This window comes from Rutidosis leptorrhynchoides, chromosome 6 (genome assembly GCF_046630445.1).
Source record: "Rutidosis leptorrhynchoides isolate AG116_Rl617_1_P2 chromosome 6, CSIRO_AGI_Rlap_v1, whole genome shotgun sequence".
NCBI lineage: Eukaryota > Viridiplantae > Streptophyta > Magnoliopsida > Asterales > Asteraceae > Rutidosis > Rutidosis leptorrhynchoides.
Window position 1 is genome coordinate 167,550,293 of NC_092338.1, and position 22,439 is coordinate 167,572,731.

Consider the following 22,439-nt stretch of genomic DNA (forward strand, 5'->3'; position numbering starts at 1 on the left):
TGTTTATTCTCAGGTGATTATTAAGAGCTTCCGCTGTCGCATACTTAAATAAGGACGAGATTTGGAGTCCATGCTTGTATGATATTGTGTAAAAACTGCATTCAAGAAACTTATTTTGTTGTAACATATTTGTATTGTAAACCATTATGTAATGGTCGTGTGTAAACAGGATATTTTAGATTATCATTATTTGATAATCTACGTAAAGCTTTTTAAACCTTTATTGATGAAATAAAGGTTATGGTTTGTTTTAAAATGAATGCAGTCTTTGAAAAACGTCTCATATAGAGGTCAAAACCTCGCAACGAAATCAATTAATATGGAACGTTTTTAATCAATAAGAACGGGACATTTCAGTTGGTATCCGAGCGTTGGTCTTAGAGAACCAGAATTTTGCATTAGTGTGTCTTATCTAGTCTGTTAGGATGCATTAGTGAATCTGGACTTCGACCGTGTTTACTTGAAAAATGATTGCTTAACAAATTTTGTTGGAAACTATATATTTTTAACATGTGAATATTATGTGATATATTAATCTCTTAACGCGTTTGATATTATGTGATAGATGTCTACCTCTAGAACAAGTCCCATTGACTCACCTAATAATAATAAAGAGTCAAATGTAAATTGGAATGATTCGTGGACTGATTCACAAGTTCCCGAAGAGGAACCGGAAGAAGAGTCGGAACCGGAAGAAGAATCGGAACCGGAAGAAGAATCGGAACCGGATGAAGAAATAGAACCGGTGGGGGAAATAATAAAACGGTTAAGTAAAAGAAAATCCTCAACCAACCGACCAAGGTTAATTATGGTCAATGGTGTTTCCGCCAAGGAAGCAAAATATTGGGAGGATTACCAATTCTTCGATGAATCGGATTCCGACGAGAATTCCGATGATGTTATAGAAATTACCCCAACTGAATTTAAAAAGACAAAAGAAAATAATAAGGGAAAGGGCATAAAAATAGAGAAATCTAATTCCAACCCCGATGAACTTTATATGTATCGTCAACCCCCGAAGTCCTTAAGTTGTAACAATGACCCGGGAACCTCTAAACCACCAGGTTTTTCTAAACCAATGTAGATAACGACGGCTCGTATTAGGGGAACATCATATATCCCTAGAAACTTGGCAAAACGAACCAAAACCGAAGAAGAAGAAACAAGCAAGTCGGAATAAGATAGTTGTATTCGTGTGGTGTAATATAAGTAATATAGTGTGCTTATGCTTTATGATATATGTAAAAATTGCTTGTATTAATAAGTATTTTTTTTTATGAATCTAACTCTTGTCTATTTTACAGTATAAAAACACAAAATGGATAGACAACCCAATATTTTAAGAGACCTACCCGGAGACATGATTGATGAAATCTTGTCTAGAGTCGGTCAGAATTCTTCGGCACAACTATTTAAGGCGAGATCAGTTTGTAAGACATTCGAAGAACGTTCCAAGAATGCCTTGGTTTATAAAAGGCTTTCGTTCGAAAGATGGGGGATATCACATTGGGAAATCCATAAGTTACGATGTGTTTACTTTGACGCATATATTGCGGGGAACCCAAATGCTATTTTACGCAATGGGTTAAGAAATTATTTTGACTCAATATATCCGAATATTGGACTTCGTGATTTAGAAAAAGCGGCTAACATGCAACATAAAGAAGCATGTTATGTTTACGGATTAGTAATGTTCGCTTCTCACCAAAGTGAGAACAAGAACATCGGGCTACAACTATTAAACAAAACGTTCCCACAAGTGACGGAGTCGGTAATTGGGGTAAGAAATGAGGTTTTTAGATTGTTACGGGACTGTTGGACATTACGTAACCCTCATCCCTTTGACGACGTTACAACACGCTGTCTTATCAACGGCCATAACGGTTATGTTCCACAAGACCAAGGATGGGAAGTAGTCCTAGTAAAACCAGAATGCATGACTTGTTTCTGGACGTATGAATTACGTGTCTTTATTGCCTTTGCTGAACGACTTGTGTACTAGCTAGAATTATCTTCACAACTATCTTGTATCAAAGTTATTGTGTGCTATATTTCATGCTTTATGTAAAATAAGCGGTATTGTAAGTTTGTAAAATATTGTATAAAAGTTTGAACGCGAAATATTATTATAATCAGTTTTTCATATAGAATTGTAGTAGTTGAACTGTATATTAGCTACTAAGTATGAACTTAACGGGTAGGTACTACCCGAATTTAAACTTATAAAATGCTAATATGAAGAAAAAGCTTTTATAAATGAGTTCATATTATGCTATGAAATACTATTAACTACTCTTAATATTCTGTATGATTAACTTGTTCCATTTGACTATTTTGAAGGAAATGGCACCGACTACTCGACACACCGTGAATATGAATGAAGAGGAATTCCGTACTTTTCTAGCTTCAAACATAGCCGCAGTACAGGCTGCGCTACATACCAACAATAAACTTGGATCTAGCAGTACAGGAAATCGTGTAGGATGCACCTACAAAGAATTCACTGCCTGCAAACCTTTGGAATTTGATGGAACCGAAGGACCGATCGGATTGAAACGGTGGATCGAGAAGGTCGAATCGGTGTTTGCCATAAGTAAGTGTACTGAAGAGGACAAAGTAAAGTACGCTACGCATACCTTCACAGGTTCTGCGTTAACATGGTGGAATACCTATCTAGAGCAAGTGGGACAAGACGATGCGTACGCACTACCGTGGTCAGCATTCAAGCACTTAATGAACGAGAAGTACAGTCCCAGAACCGAGGTCAATAAGCTCAAGACAGAACTTAGAGGGTTACGAACCCAAGGATTTGATATTACCACGTACGAAAGACGATTCACAGAATTGTGCCTATTGTGTCCGGGAGCATTCGAAGATGAGGAAGAGAAGATCGACGCGTTTGTGAAAGGATTACCGGAAAGAATCCAAGAAGATATAAGTTCACACGAACCCGCCTCCATACAACAGGCATGTAGAATGGCTCACAAACTAGTGAACCAGATTGAAGAAAGAATTAAAGAACAAACTACTAAAGAGGCCAATGTGAAGCAAGTCAAAAGAAAATGGGAGGAAAACGGTGATAAGAATCACCAATACAACAACAGCAGCAATTACAACAATAATCGCAACAATTATCCCAACAATCGCAACATCAATCGCAACTACAACAAACGGCCCAACAACAACAACAACAACAACAACAACAACTACAACAATCATCCCAATAACAATAATAACCGCAACAACAACAACAACAATCAGAAGCAGCTATGCCAAAGGTGTGAAAAGTATCACTCGGGGTTCTGCACCAAATTTTGCAACAAGTGTAAAAGAAATGGTCATAGCGCGGCGAAGTGTGAGGTCTACGGACCAGGGTTAATAGAACGAAAGGAACAAATGGTGTCGGAACGAGTAATGGTGGAGCAAGTAGTGTCGGAGCAAGTTATGCCAATGTAGTTTGTTATAAATGTGGAAAACCGGGCCACATTATTAGAAATTGCCCGAACCAGGAGAACACGAATGGACAAGGCCGCGGAAGAGTTTTCAATATTAATGCGGCAGAGGCACAGGAAGACCCGGAGCTTGTTACGGGTATGTTTCTTATTGACAATAAATCTGCTTACATTTTATTTGATTCGGGTGCGGATAGAAGCTATATGAGTAGATATTTTTGTGCTAAATTAAGTTGTCCATTGACACCTTTGGATAGTAAATTTTTACTCGAATTAGCAAATGGTAAATTAATTTCAGCAGATAATATATGTCGGAATTGAGAAATTAAACTGGTTAGCGAAACATTTAAGATTGATTTTATACCAGTAGAGTTAGGGAGTTTTGATGTGATAATCGGTATGGACTGGTTGAAAGAAGTGAAAGCATAGATCGTTTGTTACAAAAATGCAATTCGCATTATACGAGAAAAAGAAAAACTCTTAATGGTGTACGGAGAAAAGGGCAACACGAAGCTACATCTTATTAGTAATTTGAAGGCACAAAAACTAATAAGAAAAGGTTGCTATGCTGTTCTAGCACACGTCGAGAAAGTACAAACTGAAGAAAAGAGCATCAATGATGTTCCCATTGCAAAAGAATTTCCCGATGTATTTCCGAAAGAATTACCGGGATTACCCCCACATCGATCCGTTGAATTTCAAATAGATTTTGTACCAGGAGCTGCACCAATAGCTCGTGCTCCTTACAGACTCGCACCCAGCGAGATGAAAGAACTGCAAAGCCAATTACAAGAACTTTTAGAGCGTGGTTTCATTCGACCAAGCACATCACCGTGGGGAGCTCCTGTTTTGTTTGTCAAGAAGAAAGATGGTACATTCAGGTTGTGTATCGACTACCGAGAGTTGAACAAACTTACCATCAAGAACCGCTACCCACTACCGAGAATCGACGACTTATTTGATCAACTACAAGGCTCGTCTGTTTATTCAAAGATTGACTTACGTTCCGGGTATCATCAAATGCGGGTGAAAGAAGATGATATTCCAAAGACTGCTTTCAGAACACGTTACGGTCATTACGAGTTTATGGTCATGCCATTTAGTTTAACTAATGCACCAGCTGTGTTCATGGACCTTATGAACCGAGTGTGTGGACCATACCTTGACAAGTTTGTCATTGTTTTCATTGATGACATACTTATTTACTCAAAAAATGACCAAGAACACGGTGAACATTTGATAAAGGTGTTAGAAGTATTGAGGAAGGAAGAATTGTACGCTAAGTTTTCAAAGTGTGCATTTTGGTTGGAAGAAGTTCAATTCCTCGGTCACATAGTGAACAAAGAAGGTATTAAGGTGGATCCGGCAAAGATAGAAACTGTTGAAAAGTGGGAAACCCCGAAAACTCCAAAACACATACGCCAGTTTTTAGGACTAGCTGGTTACTACAGAAGGTTCATCCAAGACTTTTCCAGAATAGCAAAACCCTTGACTGCATTAACGCATAAAGGGAAGAAATTTGAATGGAATGATGAACAAGAGAAAGCGTTTCAGTTATTGAAGAAAAAGCTAACTACGGCACCTATATTGTCATTGCCTGAAGGGAATGATGATTTTGTGATTTATTGTGACGCATCAAAGCAAGGTCTCGGTTGTGTATTAATGCAACGAACGAAGGTGATTGCTTATGCGTCTAGACAATTGAAGATTCACGAACAAAATTATACGACGCATGATTTGGAATTAGGCGCGGTTGTTTTTGCATTAAATACTTGGAGGCACTACTTATATGGGGTCAAAAGTATTATATATACCGACCACAAAAGTCTTCAACACATATTTAATCAGAAACAACTGAATATGAGGCAGCGTAGGTGGATTGAATTGTTGAATGATTACGACTTTGAGATTCGTTACCACCCGGGAAAGGCAAATGTGGTAGCCGATGCCTTGAGCAGGAAGGACAGAGAACCCATTCGAGTAAAATCTATGAATATAATGATTCATAATAACCTTACTACTCAAATAAAGGAGGCGCAACAAGGAGTTTTAAAAGAGGGAAATTTAAAGGATGAAATACCCAAAGGATCGGAGAAGCATCTTAATATTCGGGAAGACGGAACCCGGTATAGGGCTGAAAGGATTTGGGTACCAAAATTTGGAGATATGAGAGAAATGGTACTTAGAGAAGCTCATAAAACCAGATACTCAATACATCCTGGAACGGGGAAGATGTACAAGGATCTCAAGAAACATTTTTGGTGGCCGGGTATGAAAGTCGATGTTGCTAAATACGTAGGAGAATGTTTGACGTGTTCTAAGGTCAAAGCTGAGCATCAGAAACCATCAGGTCTACTTCAACAACCCGAAATCCCGGAATGGAAATGGGAAAACATTACCATGGATTTCATCACTAAATTGCCAAGGACTGCAAGTGGTTTTGATACTATTTGGGTAATAGTTGATCGTCTCACCAAATCAGCACACTTCCTGCCAATAAGAGAAGATGACAAGATGGAGAAGTTAGCACGACTGTATTTGAAGGAAGTCGTCTCCAGACATGGAATACCAATCTCTATTATCTCTGATAGGGATGGCAGATTTATTTCAAGATTCTGGCAGACATTACAGCAAGCATTAGGAACTCGTCTAGACATGAGTACTGCCTATCATCCACAAACTGATGGGCAGAGTGAAAGGACGATACAAACGCTTGAAGACATGCTACGAGCATGTGTTATTGATTTCGGAAACAGTTGGGATCGACATCTACCGTTAGCAGAATTTTTCTACAACAACAGCTACCATTCAAGTATTGAGATGGCGCCGTTTGAAGCACTTTATGGTAGAAAGTGCAGGTCTCCGATTTGTTGGAGTGAAGTGGGGGATAGACAGATTACGGGTCCGGAGATTATACAAGAAACTACCGAGAAGATCATCCAAATTCAACAACGGTTGAAAACCGCCCAAAGTCGACAAAAGAGCAACGCTGACATTAAAAGAAAAGATATAGAATTTGAAATTGGAGAGATGGTCCTGCTTAAAGTTGCACCTTGGAAAGGCGTTGTTCAATTTGGTAAACGAGGGAAATTAAATCCAAGGTATATTGGACCATTCAAGATTATTGATCGTGTCGGACCAGTAGCTTACCAACTTGAGTTACCTCAACAACTCGCGGCTGTACATAACACTTTCCACGTCTCGAATTTGAAGAAATGTTTTGCTAAAGAAGATCTCACTATTCCGTTAGATGAAATCCAAATCAACGAAAAACTTCAATTCATCGAAGAACCCATCGAAATAATGGATCGTGAGGTTAAAAGACTTAAGCAAAACAAGATACCAATTGTTAAGGTTCGATGGAATGCTCGTAGAGGACCCGAGTTCACGTGGGAGCGTGAAGATCAGATGAAGAAGAAATACCCGCATCTATTTCCAGAAGATTCGTCAACACCTTCAACAGCTTAAAATTTCGGGACGAAATTTATTTAACGGGTAGGTACTGTAGTGACCCGAACTTTTCCATGTTTATATATATTAATTGAGATTGATATTTACATGATTAAATATTTCCAACATGTTAAGCAATCAAACTTGTTAAGACTTGATTAATTGAAATATGTTTCATATAGACAATTGACCACCCAAGTTGACCGGTGATTCACGAACGTTAAAACTTGTAAAAACTATATGATGACATATATATGGATATATATATAGTTAACATGATACTATGATAAGTAAACATATCATTAAGTATATTAACAATGAACTACATATGTAAAAACAAGACTACTAACTTAATGATTTTTAAACGAGACATATATGTAACGATTATCGTTGTAAAGACATTTAATGTATATATATCATATTAAGAGATATTCATACATGATAATATCATGATAATATAATAATTTAAAATCTCATTTGATATTATAAACATTGGGTTAACAACATTTAACAAGATCGTTAACCTAAAGGTTTCAAAACAACACTTACATGTAACGACTAACGATGACTTAACGACTCAGTTAAAATGTATATACATGTAGTGTTTTAATATGTATTTATACACTTTTGAAAGATTTTAATACACTTATCAAAATACTTCTACTTAACAAAAATGCTTACAATTACATCCTCGTTCAGTTTCATCAACAATTCTACTCGTATGCACCCGTATTCGTACTCGTACAATACACAGCTTTTAGATGTATGTACTATTGGTATATACACTCCAATTATCAGCTCTTAGCAGCCCATGTGAGTGACCTAACACATGTGGGAACCATCATTTGGCAACTAGCATGAAATATCTCATAAAATTACAAAAATATGAGTAATCATTCATGACTTATTTACATGAAAACAAAATTACATATCCTTTATATCTAATCCATACACCAACGACCAAAAACACCTACAAACACTTTCATTCTTCAATTTTCTTCATCTAATTGATCTCTCTCAAGTTCTATCTTCAAGTTCTAAGTGTTCTTCATATATTCTACAAGTTCTAGTTACATAAAATCAAGAATACTTTCAAGTTTGCTAGCTCACTTCCAATCTTGTAAGGTGATCATCCAACCTCAAGAAATCTTTGTTTCTTACAGTAGGTTATCATTCTAATACAAGGTAATAATCATATTCAAACTTTGGTTCAATTTCTATAACTATAACAATCTTATTTCAAGTGATGATCTTACTTGAACTTGTTTTCGTGTCATGATTCTGCTTCAAGAACTTCGAGCCATCCAAGGATCCGTTGAAGCTAGATCCATTTTTCTCTTTTCCAGTAGGTTTATCCAAGGAACTTAAGGTAGTAATGATGTTCATAACATCATTCGATTCATACATATAAAGCTATCTTATTCGAAGGTTTAAACTTGTAATCACTAGAACATAGTTTAGTTAATTCTAAACTTGTTCGCAAACAAAAGTTAATCCTTCTAACTTGACTTTTAAAATCAACTAAACACATGTTCTATATCTATATGATATGCTAACTTAATGATTTAAAACCTGGAAACACGAAAAACACCGTAAAACCGGATTTACGCCGTCGTAGTAACACCGCGGGCTGTTTTGGGTTAGTTAATTAAAAACTATGATAAACTTTGATTTAAAATTTGTTATTCTGAGAAAATGATTTTTATTATGAACATGAAACTATATCCAAAAATTATGGTTAAACTCAAAGTGGAAGTATGTTTTCTAAAATGGTCATCTAGACGTCGTTCTTTCGACTGAAATGACTACCTTTACAAAAACGACTTGTAACTTATTTTTCCGACTATAAACCTATACATTTTCTGTTTAGATTCATAAAATAGAGTTCAATATGAAACCATAGCAATTTGATTCACTCAAAACGGATTTAAAATGAAGAAGTTATGGGTAAAACAAGATTGGATAATTTTTCTCATTTTAGCTACGTGAAAATTGGTAACAAATCTATTCCAACCATAACTTAATCAACTTGTATTGTATATTATGTAATCTTGAGATACCATAGACACGTATACAATGTTTCGACCTATCATGTCGACACATCTATATATATTTCGAAACAACCATAGACACTCTATATGTGAATGTTGGAGTTAGCTATACAGGGTTGAGGTTGATTCCAAAATATATATAGTTTGAGTTGTGATAAATACTGAGATACGTATACACTAGGTCGTGGATTGATTCAAGATAATATTTATCGATTTATTTCTGTACATCTAACTGTGGACAACTAGTTGTAGGTTACTAACGAGGACAGCTGACTTAATAAACTTAAAACATCAAAATATATTAAAAGTGTTGTAAATATATTTTGAACATACTTTGATATATATGTATATATTGTTATAGGTTCGTGAATCAACCAGTGGCCAAGTCTTACTTCCCGACGAAGTAAAAATCTGTGAAAGTGAGTTATAGTCCCACTTTTAAAATCTAATATTTTTGGGATGAGAATACATGCAGGTTTTATAAATGATTTACAAAATAGACACAAGTACGTGAAACTACATTCTATGGTTGAATTATCGAAATCGAATATGCCCCTTTTTATTAAGTCTGGTAATCTAAGAATTAAGGAACAGACACCCTAATTGACGCGAATCCTAAAGATAGATCTATTGGGCCTAACAAACCCCATCCAAAGTACCGGATGCTTTAGTACTTCGAAAGTTATATCATATCCGAAGGGTGTCCCGGAATGATGGGGATATTCTTATATATGCATCTTGTTAATGTCGGTTACCAGGTGTTCACCATATGAATGATTTTTATCTCTATGTATGGGATGTGTATTGAAATACGAAATCTTGTGGTCTATTGTTACGATTTGATATATATAGGTTAAACCTATAACTCACCAACATTTTTGTTGACGTTTTAAGCATGTTTATTCTCAGGTGATTATTAAGAGCTTCCGCTGTCGCATACTTAAATAAGGACGAGATTTGGAGTCCATGCTTGTATGATATTGTGTAAAAACTGCATTCAAGAAACTTATTTTGTTGTAACATATTTGTATTGTAAACCATTATGTAATGGTCGTGTGTAAACAGGATATTTTAGATTATCATTATTTGATAATCTACGTAAAGCTTTTTAAACCTTTATTGATGAAATAAAGGTTATGGTTTGTTTTAAAATGAATGCAGTCTTTGAAAAACGTCTCATATAGAGGTCAAAACCTCGCAACGAAATCAATTAATATGGAACGTTTTTAATCAATAAGAACGGGACATTTCAAGTTAGCTGTGGTATCAAAATTGTGATTAACTTCATTGTCTTCTTCCATCGGACCATGTATGTAATGTTTAACTCTGTGACCATTAACTTTAAATTCAATCCCATTTGAATTTATTAATTCTATCGTTCCGTATGGGAAAACTCTTTTGACTATGAATGGTCCAGACCATCTTGATTTCAATTTTCCAGGAAATAGCTTGAATCGTGAATTGAAAAGAAGAACTTTGTCTCCTTCTTTAAATTCTTTTGAACTTCTGATTCTTTTATCATGCCATTTCTTCGTTCTTTCTTTATAGATTAACGAATTTTCGTATGCTTCATGTATTAATTCTTCTAATTCGTTTAATTGATTTAATCGTAGACGTCCAGCTTCATGTAAATCAAGATTACATGTCTTCAAAGCCCAAAATGCTTTGTGTTCAATTTCTACTGGAAGATGACATGCTTTTCCATAAACAGGTCTAAAAGGTGTGGTTTCAATTGGAGTTTTGTAGGCTGTTCTAAAAGCCCAGAGTGCATCCTCCAATTTAATGTACCATTCCTTCGGATTTGATCCTACGGTTTTCTCTAGAATACGTTTTAAAGCTCGGTTGGTATTTTCAACTTGTCCACTTGTTTGTGGATGATATGCGGTGGAGATTTTATGAGTTACTCCATATCTTTTAAGAACTTTCTCAAGTTGATTATTACAGAAATGAGTACCCCGATCACTTATTAAAGCTTTCGGTGTTCCAAACCTTGCAAAAAGACGTTTTAAAAAGTTAACTACAACTCGTTCATCGTTAGTTAGGAGAGCGTGTGCTTCCGTCCATTTAGATACATTATCAATGGCTACGAGAATATAGAGATTATTATGAGATTTTGGAAATGGACCCATGAAGTCAATACCCCAAATGTCAAATACTTCACATACTTGGATGACATTTTGTGACATTTCATCACGTTGACTTATTTTTCCAGCCCTTTGACAAGCATCACAGGATTTACAAAGAAGGTGTGCGTCTTTGTAAATTGTAGGCCAATAGAATCCAGCATCATAAACTTTTCTTGCTGTTAGTTGAGGCCCATAATGCCCTCCTGTTGGTCCTGTGTGACAATGGTTTAAAATTTTACTAGCTTCATCTCCAAATACACATCGGCGTATTATTCCATCGGGACAACTTTTAAATAGATGTGGATCTTCCCAAAAATAGTGTTTTATATCACTGAAGAATTTCTTTCGTTTTTGGTACGATAATCCTTTTTCAAGGAATCCACAAACTAAGTAGTTTGCATAGTCTGCAAACCATGAAATTTCTTTATAATCTATCTTCAATAGATATTCATCAGGAAAGTTGTCTTGTATGGCCGATTCATTTAGAACTTCTAACTCAGGATTTTCAAGACGAGAAAGATGATCTGCGGCGAGATTTTCTGCTCCTCTTTTATCTCGGATTTCAATATCAAACTCTTGTAAGAGTAAGATCCAACGAATTAATCTTGGTTTAGCATCTTGTTTCGAAAATAGGTATCTAAGAGCAGAATGGTCGGTATAGACCACCGTTTTTGCTAGAACGAAATATGATCGAAATTTGTCAAAAGCAAAGACAATAGCAAGGAGTTCTTTTTCAGTAGTTGTATAGTTCGTTTGTGCTCCTTGTAACGTCTTACTAGCATAATATATAGGTTGAAATCGTTTTTCAATCCTTTGTCCTAAAACGGCTCCCATTGCAAAATCACTTGCATCGCACATTAGTTCAAATGGTAGATTCCAATTTGGTGTTATCATGATCGGCGCATTAGTGAGTTTCTCTTTAAGAATATTAAAAGATTTGATACACTCATCTGAAAAGATGAATGGAGCATCTTTTTCTAGGAGTTTATTCATAGGAGTGGCAATTTTAAAAAAATCTTTTATGAAACGTCGGTAAAAACCGGCATGCCCTAGAAAACTCCTAACTCCTCTAACATTGGTGGGATGTGGAAGTTTAGCAATTACATCTACTTTAGCTCTATCCACTTCAATTTCTTCTTTTGAAATTTTATGTCCAAGAACGATGCCCTCTTTAACCATAAAATGGCATTTCTCCCAATTAAGAACTAGATTTGATTGTTCGCATCTAATAAGCATTCGTTCCAGATTAACTAGACATGATTCAAATGTATCACCGAAGACTGAAAAGTCATCCATGAAAACTTCCATGCATTCTTCTATCATGTCATGAAAAATCGCCATCATACACCTTTGAAAGGTTGCAGGGGCGTTACAAAGTCCAAATGGCATGCGTTTGTAAGCAAAAGTACCATAAGGGCACGTGAATGTGGTTTTCTCTTGATCTTCGGGTGCTATTGGAATTTGAAAATATCCGGAAAATCCATCTAGAAAACAATAGTAACTATTTCCGGCTAATCTTTCTAACATTTGATCTATGAAAGGTAAGGAAAAGTGATCTTTTCTGGTGGCGTCATTTAATTTTCTATAATCAATACATACACGCCATCCTGTTACGGTCCTAGTAGGAATAAGCTCATTTTTCTCATTTGTAATGACAGTCATGACACCCTTCTTAGGCACGCATTGAACTGGGCTTACCCATGGACTATCAGAAATTGGATAAATTAAACCTGCATCTAGTAGTTTAATAATCTCTTTCTTAACTACATCTTGCATATTAGGATTTAGTTTTCATTGGCGTTGCACATACGTTTTATGACCTTCTTCCATAAGGATTTTATGTGTACAATACGAAGGACTTATTCCTTTAATATCCTGAATCTTCCATGCAATGGCTGGTTTATGAGCTTTCAACACAGAAATGAGTTGTGATTTCTCATTTTCAGTAAGAGAAGACGATATTATTACAGGTAATTCAGATTCACCATGTAAATAAGCGTATTCTAAATGGTTTGGAAGTGGCTTTAACTCTAATTTCGGAGGTTCTTCTATCGATGATTTGTATCGATATCTGTCTTCTTCTTTTAGCATTTGAATTTCTTCTGTTGTTGGTTCATATCCATTAGCTATAAGTGTAGCTAACATTTCAGCTTCATCAATTGGTTCATTACCTTCTCCTAAAGAACATTCTCCTGTTCCTTGTAATTCTGGAAATTCTTCTAATAATTCTGCATGTGCATCTATGGTTTGAATATAATAACATGTATCATCTGCAGATTGTGGTTGTTGCATTGCTCTATCAACTGAAAAGGTAACACTCTCATCCTCTATACTTAGGGTCAATTTCTTACCGAACACGTCTATCATTGCTTTAGCCGTGTTTAAGAATGGTCTTCCTAATATGAGAGGAACTTGAGAATCTTCTTCCATGTCCAGAACAACAAAATCTACTGGAAATACTAAAGTACCAACTTTAACTAGCATATTCTCCATTATCTCTCTGGGATATTTTATTGATCTATCGGCTAGTTGTATGCTTATTCTGGTTGGTTTCAATTCTCCAAGGTCTAGTTTAGCGTATAGTGAATACAGCATTAGATTTATACTAGCACCTAAGTCTGCCAATGCTTCTATTGAACTAAGACTACCCAGAAAACATGGAATTGTGAAACTTCCTGGATCAGATAATTTTTCTGGTATCTTATTCAACAGCACTGCTGAACAATTAGCATTCATAGTAACAGCAAAGAGTTCTTCCATTTTCTTTCTATTTGAGATTAGATCTTTCAAGAATTTAGCATATTTAGGCATTCCTGAAATCACATCAATGAAAGGAAGATTTACATTTATCTGTTTAAACATATCCAAGAATTTGGATTGCTCGGTTTCAAGTTTCTCTTTCTTCATTTTACTCGGGTAAGGAAGTGGTGGTTGGTATGGTTTAACATAAGGTTTAGCCTTAACTGTGTTATCTTCATTAACCTTTTCAACTACCGGTTCTTTTTCCTTATCTTGATTAGGTTGTGGTTCTTGTGGAGTAGGAATAGCTTCATCAGAAGTTACAGGTATTTCAGGTGGTTTAAGTGGTGTACCACTTCTTGTGGTAATGGCTTTAGCTGTTTCATTCCGGGGGTTAGCATTTGTATCACTAGGTAGACTTCCCGGTTTTCTTTCACCTATTAATCTTGCTAGGTTACTTACTTCTTGTTCCAAGTTTTGAATAGAAGCTTGTTGATTTCTAAATGCTTGAGCATTTTGTTCATTAGTTTGTTTCTGAGATGTGAAAAACTGCGTTTGAGTTTCAACTAGCTTCGTCATCATATCTTCTAAATTCTGCTATTTATCATCGGTTTGTTGTGGTGGTTTGTTTTGAAAATTAGGTCTTTGCTGATTGTAATTATTATTGGATACTTTTTGGTTGTTGTATGGAATATTTCGGTTATAATTCTGGTTTTGATTGTAAATCGGTCTTGGCGGTTGATAATTATTCTGATAATTATTTCCAGGCCTTTGGTTTATGTATGAAATATTCTCTCTTTGTTCCATTGTTAATTCAATACTGAGACAATCTTTTGTCAAATGTGGTCCTCCACACTGCTCACAACTAATTCGTATTGAGTGAATATCTTTAGTCATCTTTTCCATTCGTCTCTCCACAGCATCTATCTTTGCGGAAATGGAATATAAGTCATGGCTAGAATCGACTCTAGCTGCTTTAGATGATCTAACGATATCTTTTTCTTGGTGCCACTCATGTGAGTGGGAAGCAGTGTTATCAATAATTTTGTAAGCATCAGTTTCGGTTTTCTTCTTAATAGAACCACCAGCTGCTATATCTATGTCTTTCCTTGTAGTGATGTCGCATCCTTGGTAGAATATTTGTACTATTTGACAGGTGTCTAAACCATGTTGCGGACATCCTCTAAATAACTTTCCAAATCTAGTCCACGCCTCATATAGAGTTTCATTCGGCTTCTGTGTGAATGTAACAATTTCTTCTTAAAGTCTTACGGCTTTAGATGCAGGAAAGAATTGTTTAAGAAATTTTTCAACTAAAACGTCCCATGTATCAATCGCCCCTTCAGGTAACGATTCCAACCAATCTTTGGCTTCTCCCTATAAAGTCCAGGGAAATAACATAAGATATATCTGTTCATCCTCCACTTCTCGGATTTTAAATAGTGTGCAGATCCTATTAAAGGTACGTAGATGTTCATTTGGATCTTCCTTCGGCGCACCACTAAATTGGCATTGATTAGTCACCATGTGTAGAATTTGTCCTTTGATTTCATAATCTGGCGCATTAATGTTTGGATGAGTAATTGCGTGACCTTGGCCAGTGCGTTTAGCTCTCATTCGGTCTTCCATACTTAAAGGTTCCAGATTCTCCATAATTGAATTTGTTGAATCGGAATCACTAGAGGATTCTGATTTAATGGTTCGTTCCTCAACAATCTCTGTTTGAATGATTGGTGGTTCCGGAGGAAAATTTAGTGGTTCAGGATCTACGAATCGTTCCTGAATATTCTCCGGATTCTCAATTGTGAGGTCGGGTTCAAAAAATGGATTATCGGAAATTTGAACTGGAGTACTTGGTCGACTGGATGATGATTCTAAAGAAAAATCAACGGCGGTAATATTTGCTAAATGTCTTGATCTAGTTACAGGTGGTGAACGTACAAAAGGTGGTGAACGTCTTGCTCGGTGCATTCACTGAATATCCTATTAGTTTTTAAAAGAAAAGAAAAATTATAATAAGTTATCCAATCAATAGACTTTTCTGATTTTGCTCACGTTTCGAATAGCCAAAAGATGCAGCAGAAGGGCAGGATTCGTTTGGTCTCAATATAATTGAAGACTGTTTGGCTCCAATAACCCGGTCCACATACAAATCCAACTATTACTACGAACCAGAAAATTTTGATGTCTATCAATTTAACCACTTAAAATAAATTTTTGTAATTTTAAGAAATTTAGATAAGAAGTAGAATAAAAATCTATGTCCTAAAAACTAGAATAGCGAGAAATAAGAAAGAAAAAGAGCGTGTCGAAAAAGGTCGAAAAAGAAAAATGGTTGAAAAATAAAAGGTGACGGAAAAATAAAAGAAACTTATAAAACTTAAAAATACTTGACTAACCTAACCTTATTACTACAACTAACTTAAAATTATAATCGCAAATTGAGATTACTAATTGGAATGATAATTGATACATTGGTAAAAGTCGTCTAAAAATATTAAAGCTTACAGGAAAAACTATATCCCAAATGGAAATAACTTAAAAAGGCGTCGCAAAGTTCTAAAGTACCTAAATCTTAGTCTAAAGAAAAAGCACTAGAGGAATTCTACGGCAAAGCCTAAAAATCTAGAAGTAAAAATAACTATGGCAAAAACTAAGTTTAAAACTAAATATGAGCGAAAAATACAAATATTACGCTAAAACAATTAAAAAAGGACAAAATATAAAAATATACAAAAAGTTGTAAAAAGTACAAATTTTATAAAAATATTATTTATTTATTTAAACTATTAATTTTACAATTTAATTAAACTAATTTAACTAAAATATAAATTAAATAAAAAGTAAAACTAATTATAATAATAATAATTAATTAGGGTTAATAATAATAATAATAATTAATAATTACTCCGTAATTAAATGCAGATTAGGGTTTCTGTCGGTGTCAGAGTGTCTCCGCGAGTTGCGGTGCCCGAAGCAGAAAACTCCGCGAGTCGCGGGGTTTCAAAATTCAACTCAGGTACAGTTTAAAATTTGACGCGTTTTTTTTTTTCTTTTCTTTTTTTTTATTTTCTGTTTGATATTTTTTTTTGTTTTAAAATCTAAAATATTTATATAATAAAAACTTATATTTAAAAACTAAAATAAAAATAGAACTACTTTATAATTTAATAAATATCTTAAAAATAGATTTATATATATATTTAAAAAAAAAAATTCAGTTTTTTTTTTTAAATAAAAACAAAATACTTAAATAAAACTTATATAAAAATAAAGAAACTTTATAAAACTTAAATATTTAACAAAATCTTAAAAATACTTATATTTTTTGTTTTTCTTTTTATATTTTCGAATAATTAAAAATGTATATTTTTTTTTTTTTACAAAAACGTATTTTAATAAAAGTAAACTAAAAATCTTTTTTTTTTTTAAATATTTAGCGTTGCGCTTTCGGCTTTTAAGAGTTCCCCGGCAGCGGCGCCAAAAATAACTTGATGTTTTAGCAGAGTAGTATAAAATACTATTAAATTTTAGCAGGAAATACTATTAAATACGATACAATTTTACACAAGATATTTATTTATTTAGAGAATGGATATACTTAAACCTTGCTACAACACTTATAGGCAGTGTACCTAATCGTACAGTAGTGTAGTTTTTAGTAAGTCCGGTTCGTTCCACAGGGAATCTTTTTAAACAAAGCTTAACGCTATATTAGTTTACATTTATAAAAATACAAATATATATATATAAGTAGTATTATTATTATAAAGGGGGGTTTTTACCGTTTAATGACCGGTTTGTCGATTTTAAAATTTTAGTCGCAGTTAAAACCAAATGTAAAATAATAAATAAATACAAGACTTAATTTAAAGCGTAAAGTAAATAACGATAATGAAATTGCGAATAATAAAAGTGCGATAAAATAAACTTGCGATAATTAAAAAGTACGATATTTAAAAGTGCAATTAAATACAATAACAATAAAAATGCGATAATTAGAAGTGCAATTAAATATAAAATAAAGGAAATTAAATATGAAATAAAAGAATTATGCTTATTTAAACTTCCGTAACCATGATGTTTGACGTGTTGATTTTAGTTTTATGCCCATGGGTTAATGTCCTTTGTCCTGGATTATTTAATATGTCCGTCTGGTTTTTGTCCATAACAGTCCATCAGTCATAAATATAAAGTGCGAGTGTCCTCGTCAAATTATCCTTATACCCGAAGTTAAATATTCCAACTAATTGGGGATTCGAATTGTAACAAGGTTTTAATACTTTGTTTAATGAATACACCAGGTTATCGACTGCGTGTAAACCAAGGTTTTACTACTTTGTTAACAATTACACCAATTACCCTTGAATGTAATTCACCCCTGTTTCAACAATTCTAGTGGCTATTAATCCATTCCCGTGTCCGGTTAAATGAACGATTATTCGTACATATAAATACCCCGCCCATCGTGTCCGATCGAGTGTATATGGCAATTTATAGGGACGCCCAATTGTAAATCTTTATATTAACATTAACAAACTATCATTTAGTTAAACAAATATAAAGTCCATTAATAGCCCATAGTCTAATTTTCACAAGTGTCGTTCTTTTGTCCAAACCCCAATTATGGTACAAAGCCCAATTACCCAATTTTAGTAATTAGCCCAACATCATGATTACTTCGGATTAAATAAGTGTAATAATAACTTAGCTATGAGACATTAAATTAAAAAGGTTGAACATAACTTACAATGATTAAAAATAGCGTAGCGTTACACGGACAGAATTTCGACTTACACCCTTACAATATTCGCTAACATACTCTTATTATTAGGATTAAAATTAAAATTAAAATTAAAATTAAAATTAAAATATAAATATAAATATTTACGTATAGATATAGAGAGGATGGATATATATGTTGATTTTTGAGATCAGAATTCGTTTGCTTTTATAGGGAGTTTCAGAATTTGGGGCTCCGCGACTCGCGGCCCTTTTTGCCTTCAAACTCCGCGAGTCGCGGAGTTTGTAAATACAGCTCACTCCATTTTGGCTCTTTGTTTACCGACGGTTTATTATATAAATATAATATATATATAATTTATATAATTAATTATATATTATATTATATTTATATACATAGTTAACTTGTAATTTTTAGTCCGTTGCGTCGAGCGTTGAGAGTTGACTCTGGTCCCGGTTCCGGATTTTCGAACGTCCTTGCGTACAATTTAATATCTTGTACTTTGCATTTTGAATCTTGCACTCTTGTAATTTCAAGACGTTTCTTATCAATAATTGGAACCTCTTTGATTGTCTTTTGTACTTTTGAGCTTTTTGGTCATTTGCGTCTTCAATTCATCGAATCTGTCTTTTGTCTTCACCTTTTATTATTTAAACGAATATCACTTGTAAATAGAACAATTTCAACTAAAAGCTTGTCTTTCTTGAGGAATAATGCTATGAAATATATGTTCGTTTTTAGCATTATCAATAGTATAGCCGCGGCTTAGCCTCGAGCTACGCGGCGCGGTTCCACGTGTATTTCCACATCAGTAAGTTTTCAAAATCCCTATCATCAGGTATGGCATATAGCCGCGGCACGGCCTGGGACCACGCGGCGCGGCACTCACAGGTAACAGATTTTGGGGTGTTACAATTAACTCCTTGAGTTTGACTTTTTCATGTTTTGACAAGTTCGAAACTAGGCGTTTTTTCAAATGGTCATCCTTCTTGGATGAAGCCGATGCACCCGCCCATACAATTTTTTCATGGACTTATCAATAACATCATTTTGATCTTTAGTTGATGAGCCAATTTGTGTTGTGCTAGTAATGCATTGCATACTAGCAATAATTTGTGGTGTGGTCAAGGGTGTGGATGACGATTTAATAAATTTGGTTCGTATACTCATGCATTTGCCCTTATCTCTAAGCGTCAGTTTCCCGGTTCTAAATTCAAAGAAAGAACTCGCGGTTGCCAAGAATGGTCTTCCCAAAACAAGGGGTACAACCGGATCTTCCTTAATATCGACAATGACAAAATCAATTGGAAATTCCATGTCCCCTACTTTCACTATTAGGTCCTCGGCGATCCCCACACTAGAGCAAACGGATTGGTCAATTAACTTTACTCCCATTGTAGTAGGTGAAAGGTCACCTAAGCCTAACCTTTTATAAATGGAATAGTGCATGAAGTTTATACTTGCTCCCGAGTCGGCTAAGGACGTAAACATCTCCGACCCGTTTATATTACAAAGGATAAGGAAAGGTCCGAGATCACCCATTTTTGGTGGTAGGTTACACTTCTTTAAAATCTCATCACACTCATTTTTCAAGAAAGCGGTGGATGCTTGATCAACGTCTCCCTTTTTAGCCATAAGTGTCTTCAAAAATTTCCCATAATTGGGCATATTCTCAAGCACTTCCGACAAGGGGAGTTTAACATAAATGTTTTCGTTATCAGTTAGAGTTGACTTACAATCCACATCCTTTGGATGTGGAGGAGACAATGGTTGTGGATGTGAGACCGATGTCTCATTTTTCTCCTTGGTTGTTGTAGCAAGAACCTCGACCTCGTTCTTTTGCTCCTTTGCATTCAAGACATTTTCGAACTTAAGCTCTTTCTTAACCTTTCCCAACTTGATTCGCTCAAAACCACCCTCTATTTCCTTGTATGTTGACTCGGTAGCCTCCATGGACATTACACTTTTAACTTGATAGGGAATGAACTTTGCATCTTCCGAATCATCCGAAAATTTGAATACCCCTAGATCATTTGTATCACTTTCCAACGTGTCATCCAAATCAAACTCGTTCTCTTTAACGTCAAATGTGAAAGCATGATGATATTCAGGTTGATCCTCTTTGGTTGAAGCTATTGAGTTTACTTGAGCATAAGTATTGTTGGGATTTGATGAACTCGCTTGGTTGTTATTTGGATTGGTAGTGTTGCTTTCTATTGGAATAACTCTTGTGTTATTGTGATTTTGGTTTTGTTGGTGTTGTTGAGGTTGTTGGTTGTTTCGGTTATTGTTGTAGTTGTTGTTTGGGTTAACTTGAGTGTTTGAAGGTAAAGTTCCTTGCGGTCTTTCGGCAACTTGGTTTGAAAGTCTTCCAATGGTACTTTCAAGGTTTTGAAATGAGGCTTTTTGATTTCGTATTTGTTGTTTCAATAACTCATTCTCTTTCAATAAGAATGCTTCGGTCGATTCTACCTTCTTCATATAACTTTGCATCAATTCCTCTAAACTTTTCGAAGGTTGGGATTGTTGAGTGTTTTGTGGAGGTTGTTGATTGTAGCCTTGGCTATTTTGCGATTGACTATAACCTTGGTTGTTTTGATAATTCGAATTGGAATGGTTGTTATAAGGTTGATTGTTATAAGGTTGTTGGTTTTGGTATTGGAAGTTGTTGTTTCGATTTTGGTTATAGTTGTTGTTGTAACTTTGGTTTCAGCTTTGGTTTTGGTTTGTAAATCCGGGTGGTGTATTGGTTTGATTGTTAAACGAAACTTGCTTTTGGTTAGGATTGTAGTAGCCTTGGTTTGACGTTCCACCCCGTTGATAGTGTTGATTACTCACGTAGTTGACATGAGCATCTGAATTCATGGGAATGTCATCTAGATCAATATGGTTGCAATGACTAATTTGGGGACAATTCTTGGTGAGATGTGGCCCTTCGCACCTTTGACAACCTACTTGTATCGCGACGACCGATTGTTGTAGCTTTTCAACTCTTTCCCATACATTTGAAATTGATTATTTAAGCTTGCAAGCGTGACTTGCCCATTATCGCTTTCTACTTGTGCTACACTTCTCCTTGTCAAATCTCGCGGTGAAGGTGCCTACTCGTATGTATTAACCAAGATGTCCTCTAGCAAAGTTTCGGCCGCGTTTGGCGATTTATACATAAATATTCTCTCCGAAGATGATCAAGATATTGCTTAGTTAAAGCATCAGTACCCCGGTAGAACGTGTTGATGTACTATTTCTTAGTCAAAACGTGCGGTGGGCAAGCTCTTAGCATCTTCTTGAATCGTACCCCGTTGGGTGAATCCATTGATTTCCATTCGAAGACGTTCTACCTTTGACGGTGGGAAAAAGTGATTGATGAACTCATTGGTTAAATCTTGAAAAGTCCTAATAGAATCGGGTGGCAATTTCCGTATCAAAACTTTTGCATCTCCTTGAAGTGTAAAGGGGAATGCCCTTAACTTAAAAGCGACATCGGTGACACCTTTGGTTTTGTAGAGATCACAAATATCATTAAAGTGTTGAATATGCTCGAAAGGATTTTCTTCTATTAACCCATGGAAAAACATATCTTTGATCATCGTGAAAAAGTTACCCTCAATCTTTCAATTATCGGCTCCAATTGGTGATTTTGTAATAGCTGGAGCTATCACCGTTGGTGCCACCAATCTAGCGTTCCACTCGGTGTATCATTCGGATCATTTAGTTACTCTTTGATCAACCAGTGGACCTTGGTTGATTGGATCACCCTCTTCATTGTGAATTGGTTGACCGTTTGGATCCATCTCTTCTAAACAAAATGGCAAAACCTTAAAAAATTTCTTTAATACCCTCTTCTCTACTCTTATAAACCCTGTGCACGTGTTTT

The 22,439-nt window shown here is 35.1% G+C and overlaps 1 protein-coding gene across 1 annotated transcript; it reads right to left on the reverse strand.

The window, feature by feature from the left end:
- Positions 1-19,534: 19,534 nt before the first annotated feature.
- LOC139854238 (uncharacterized) lies at positions 19,535-22,152 on the reverse strand. Its single transcript, XM_071843555.1, has 2 exons — positions 21,822-22,152; positions 19,535-20,775 (listed from the first exon to the last, which is right to left on the reverse strand). The coding sequence occupies exons 1-2, from the start codon at positions 22,150-22,152 to the stop codon at positions 19,535-19,537; spliced, it is 1,572 nt and encodes a 523-aa protein (XP_071699656.1).
- Positions 22,153-22,439: the final 287 nt, after the last annotated feature.

What these genes read in the sequence shown, in the direction of transcription:
- LOC139854238 (XM_071843555.1), bottom strand. Translation starts at nt 22,152, where the DNA reads ATGATCAAAGATATGTTTTTCCATGGGTTAATAGAAGAAAATCCTTTC. An exon ending in TAAGAGCTTGCCCACCGCAC is followed by an intron (nt 20,776 to 21,821) that starts GTTTTGACTAAG and finishes TTATTCCAATAG; the next exon opens with AAAGCAACACTACCAATCCA.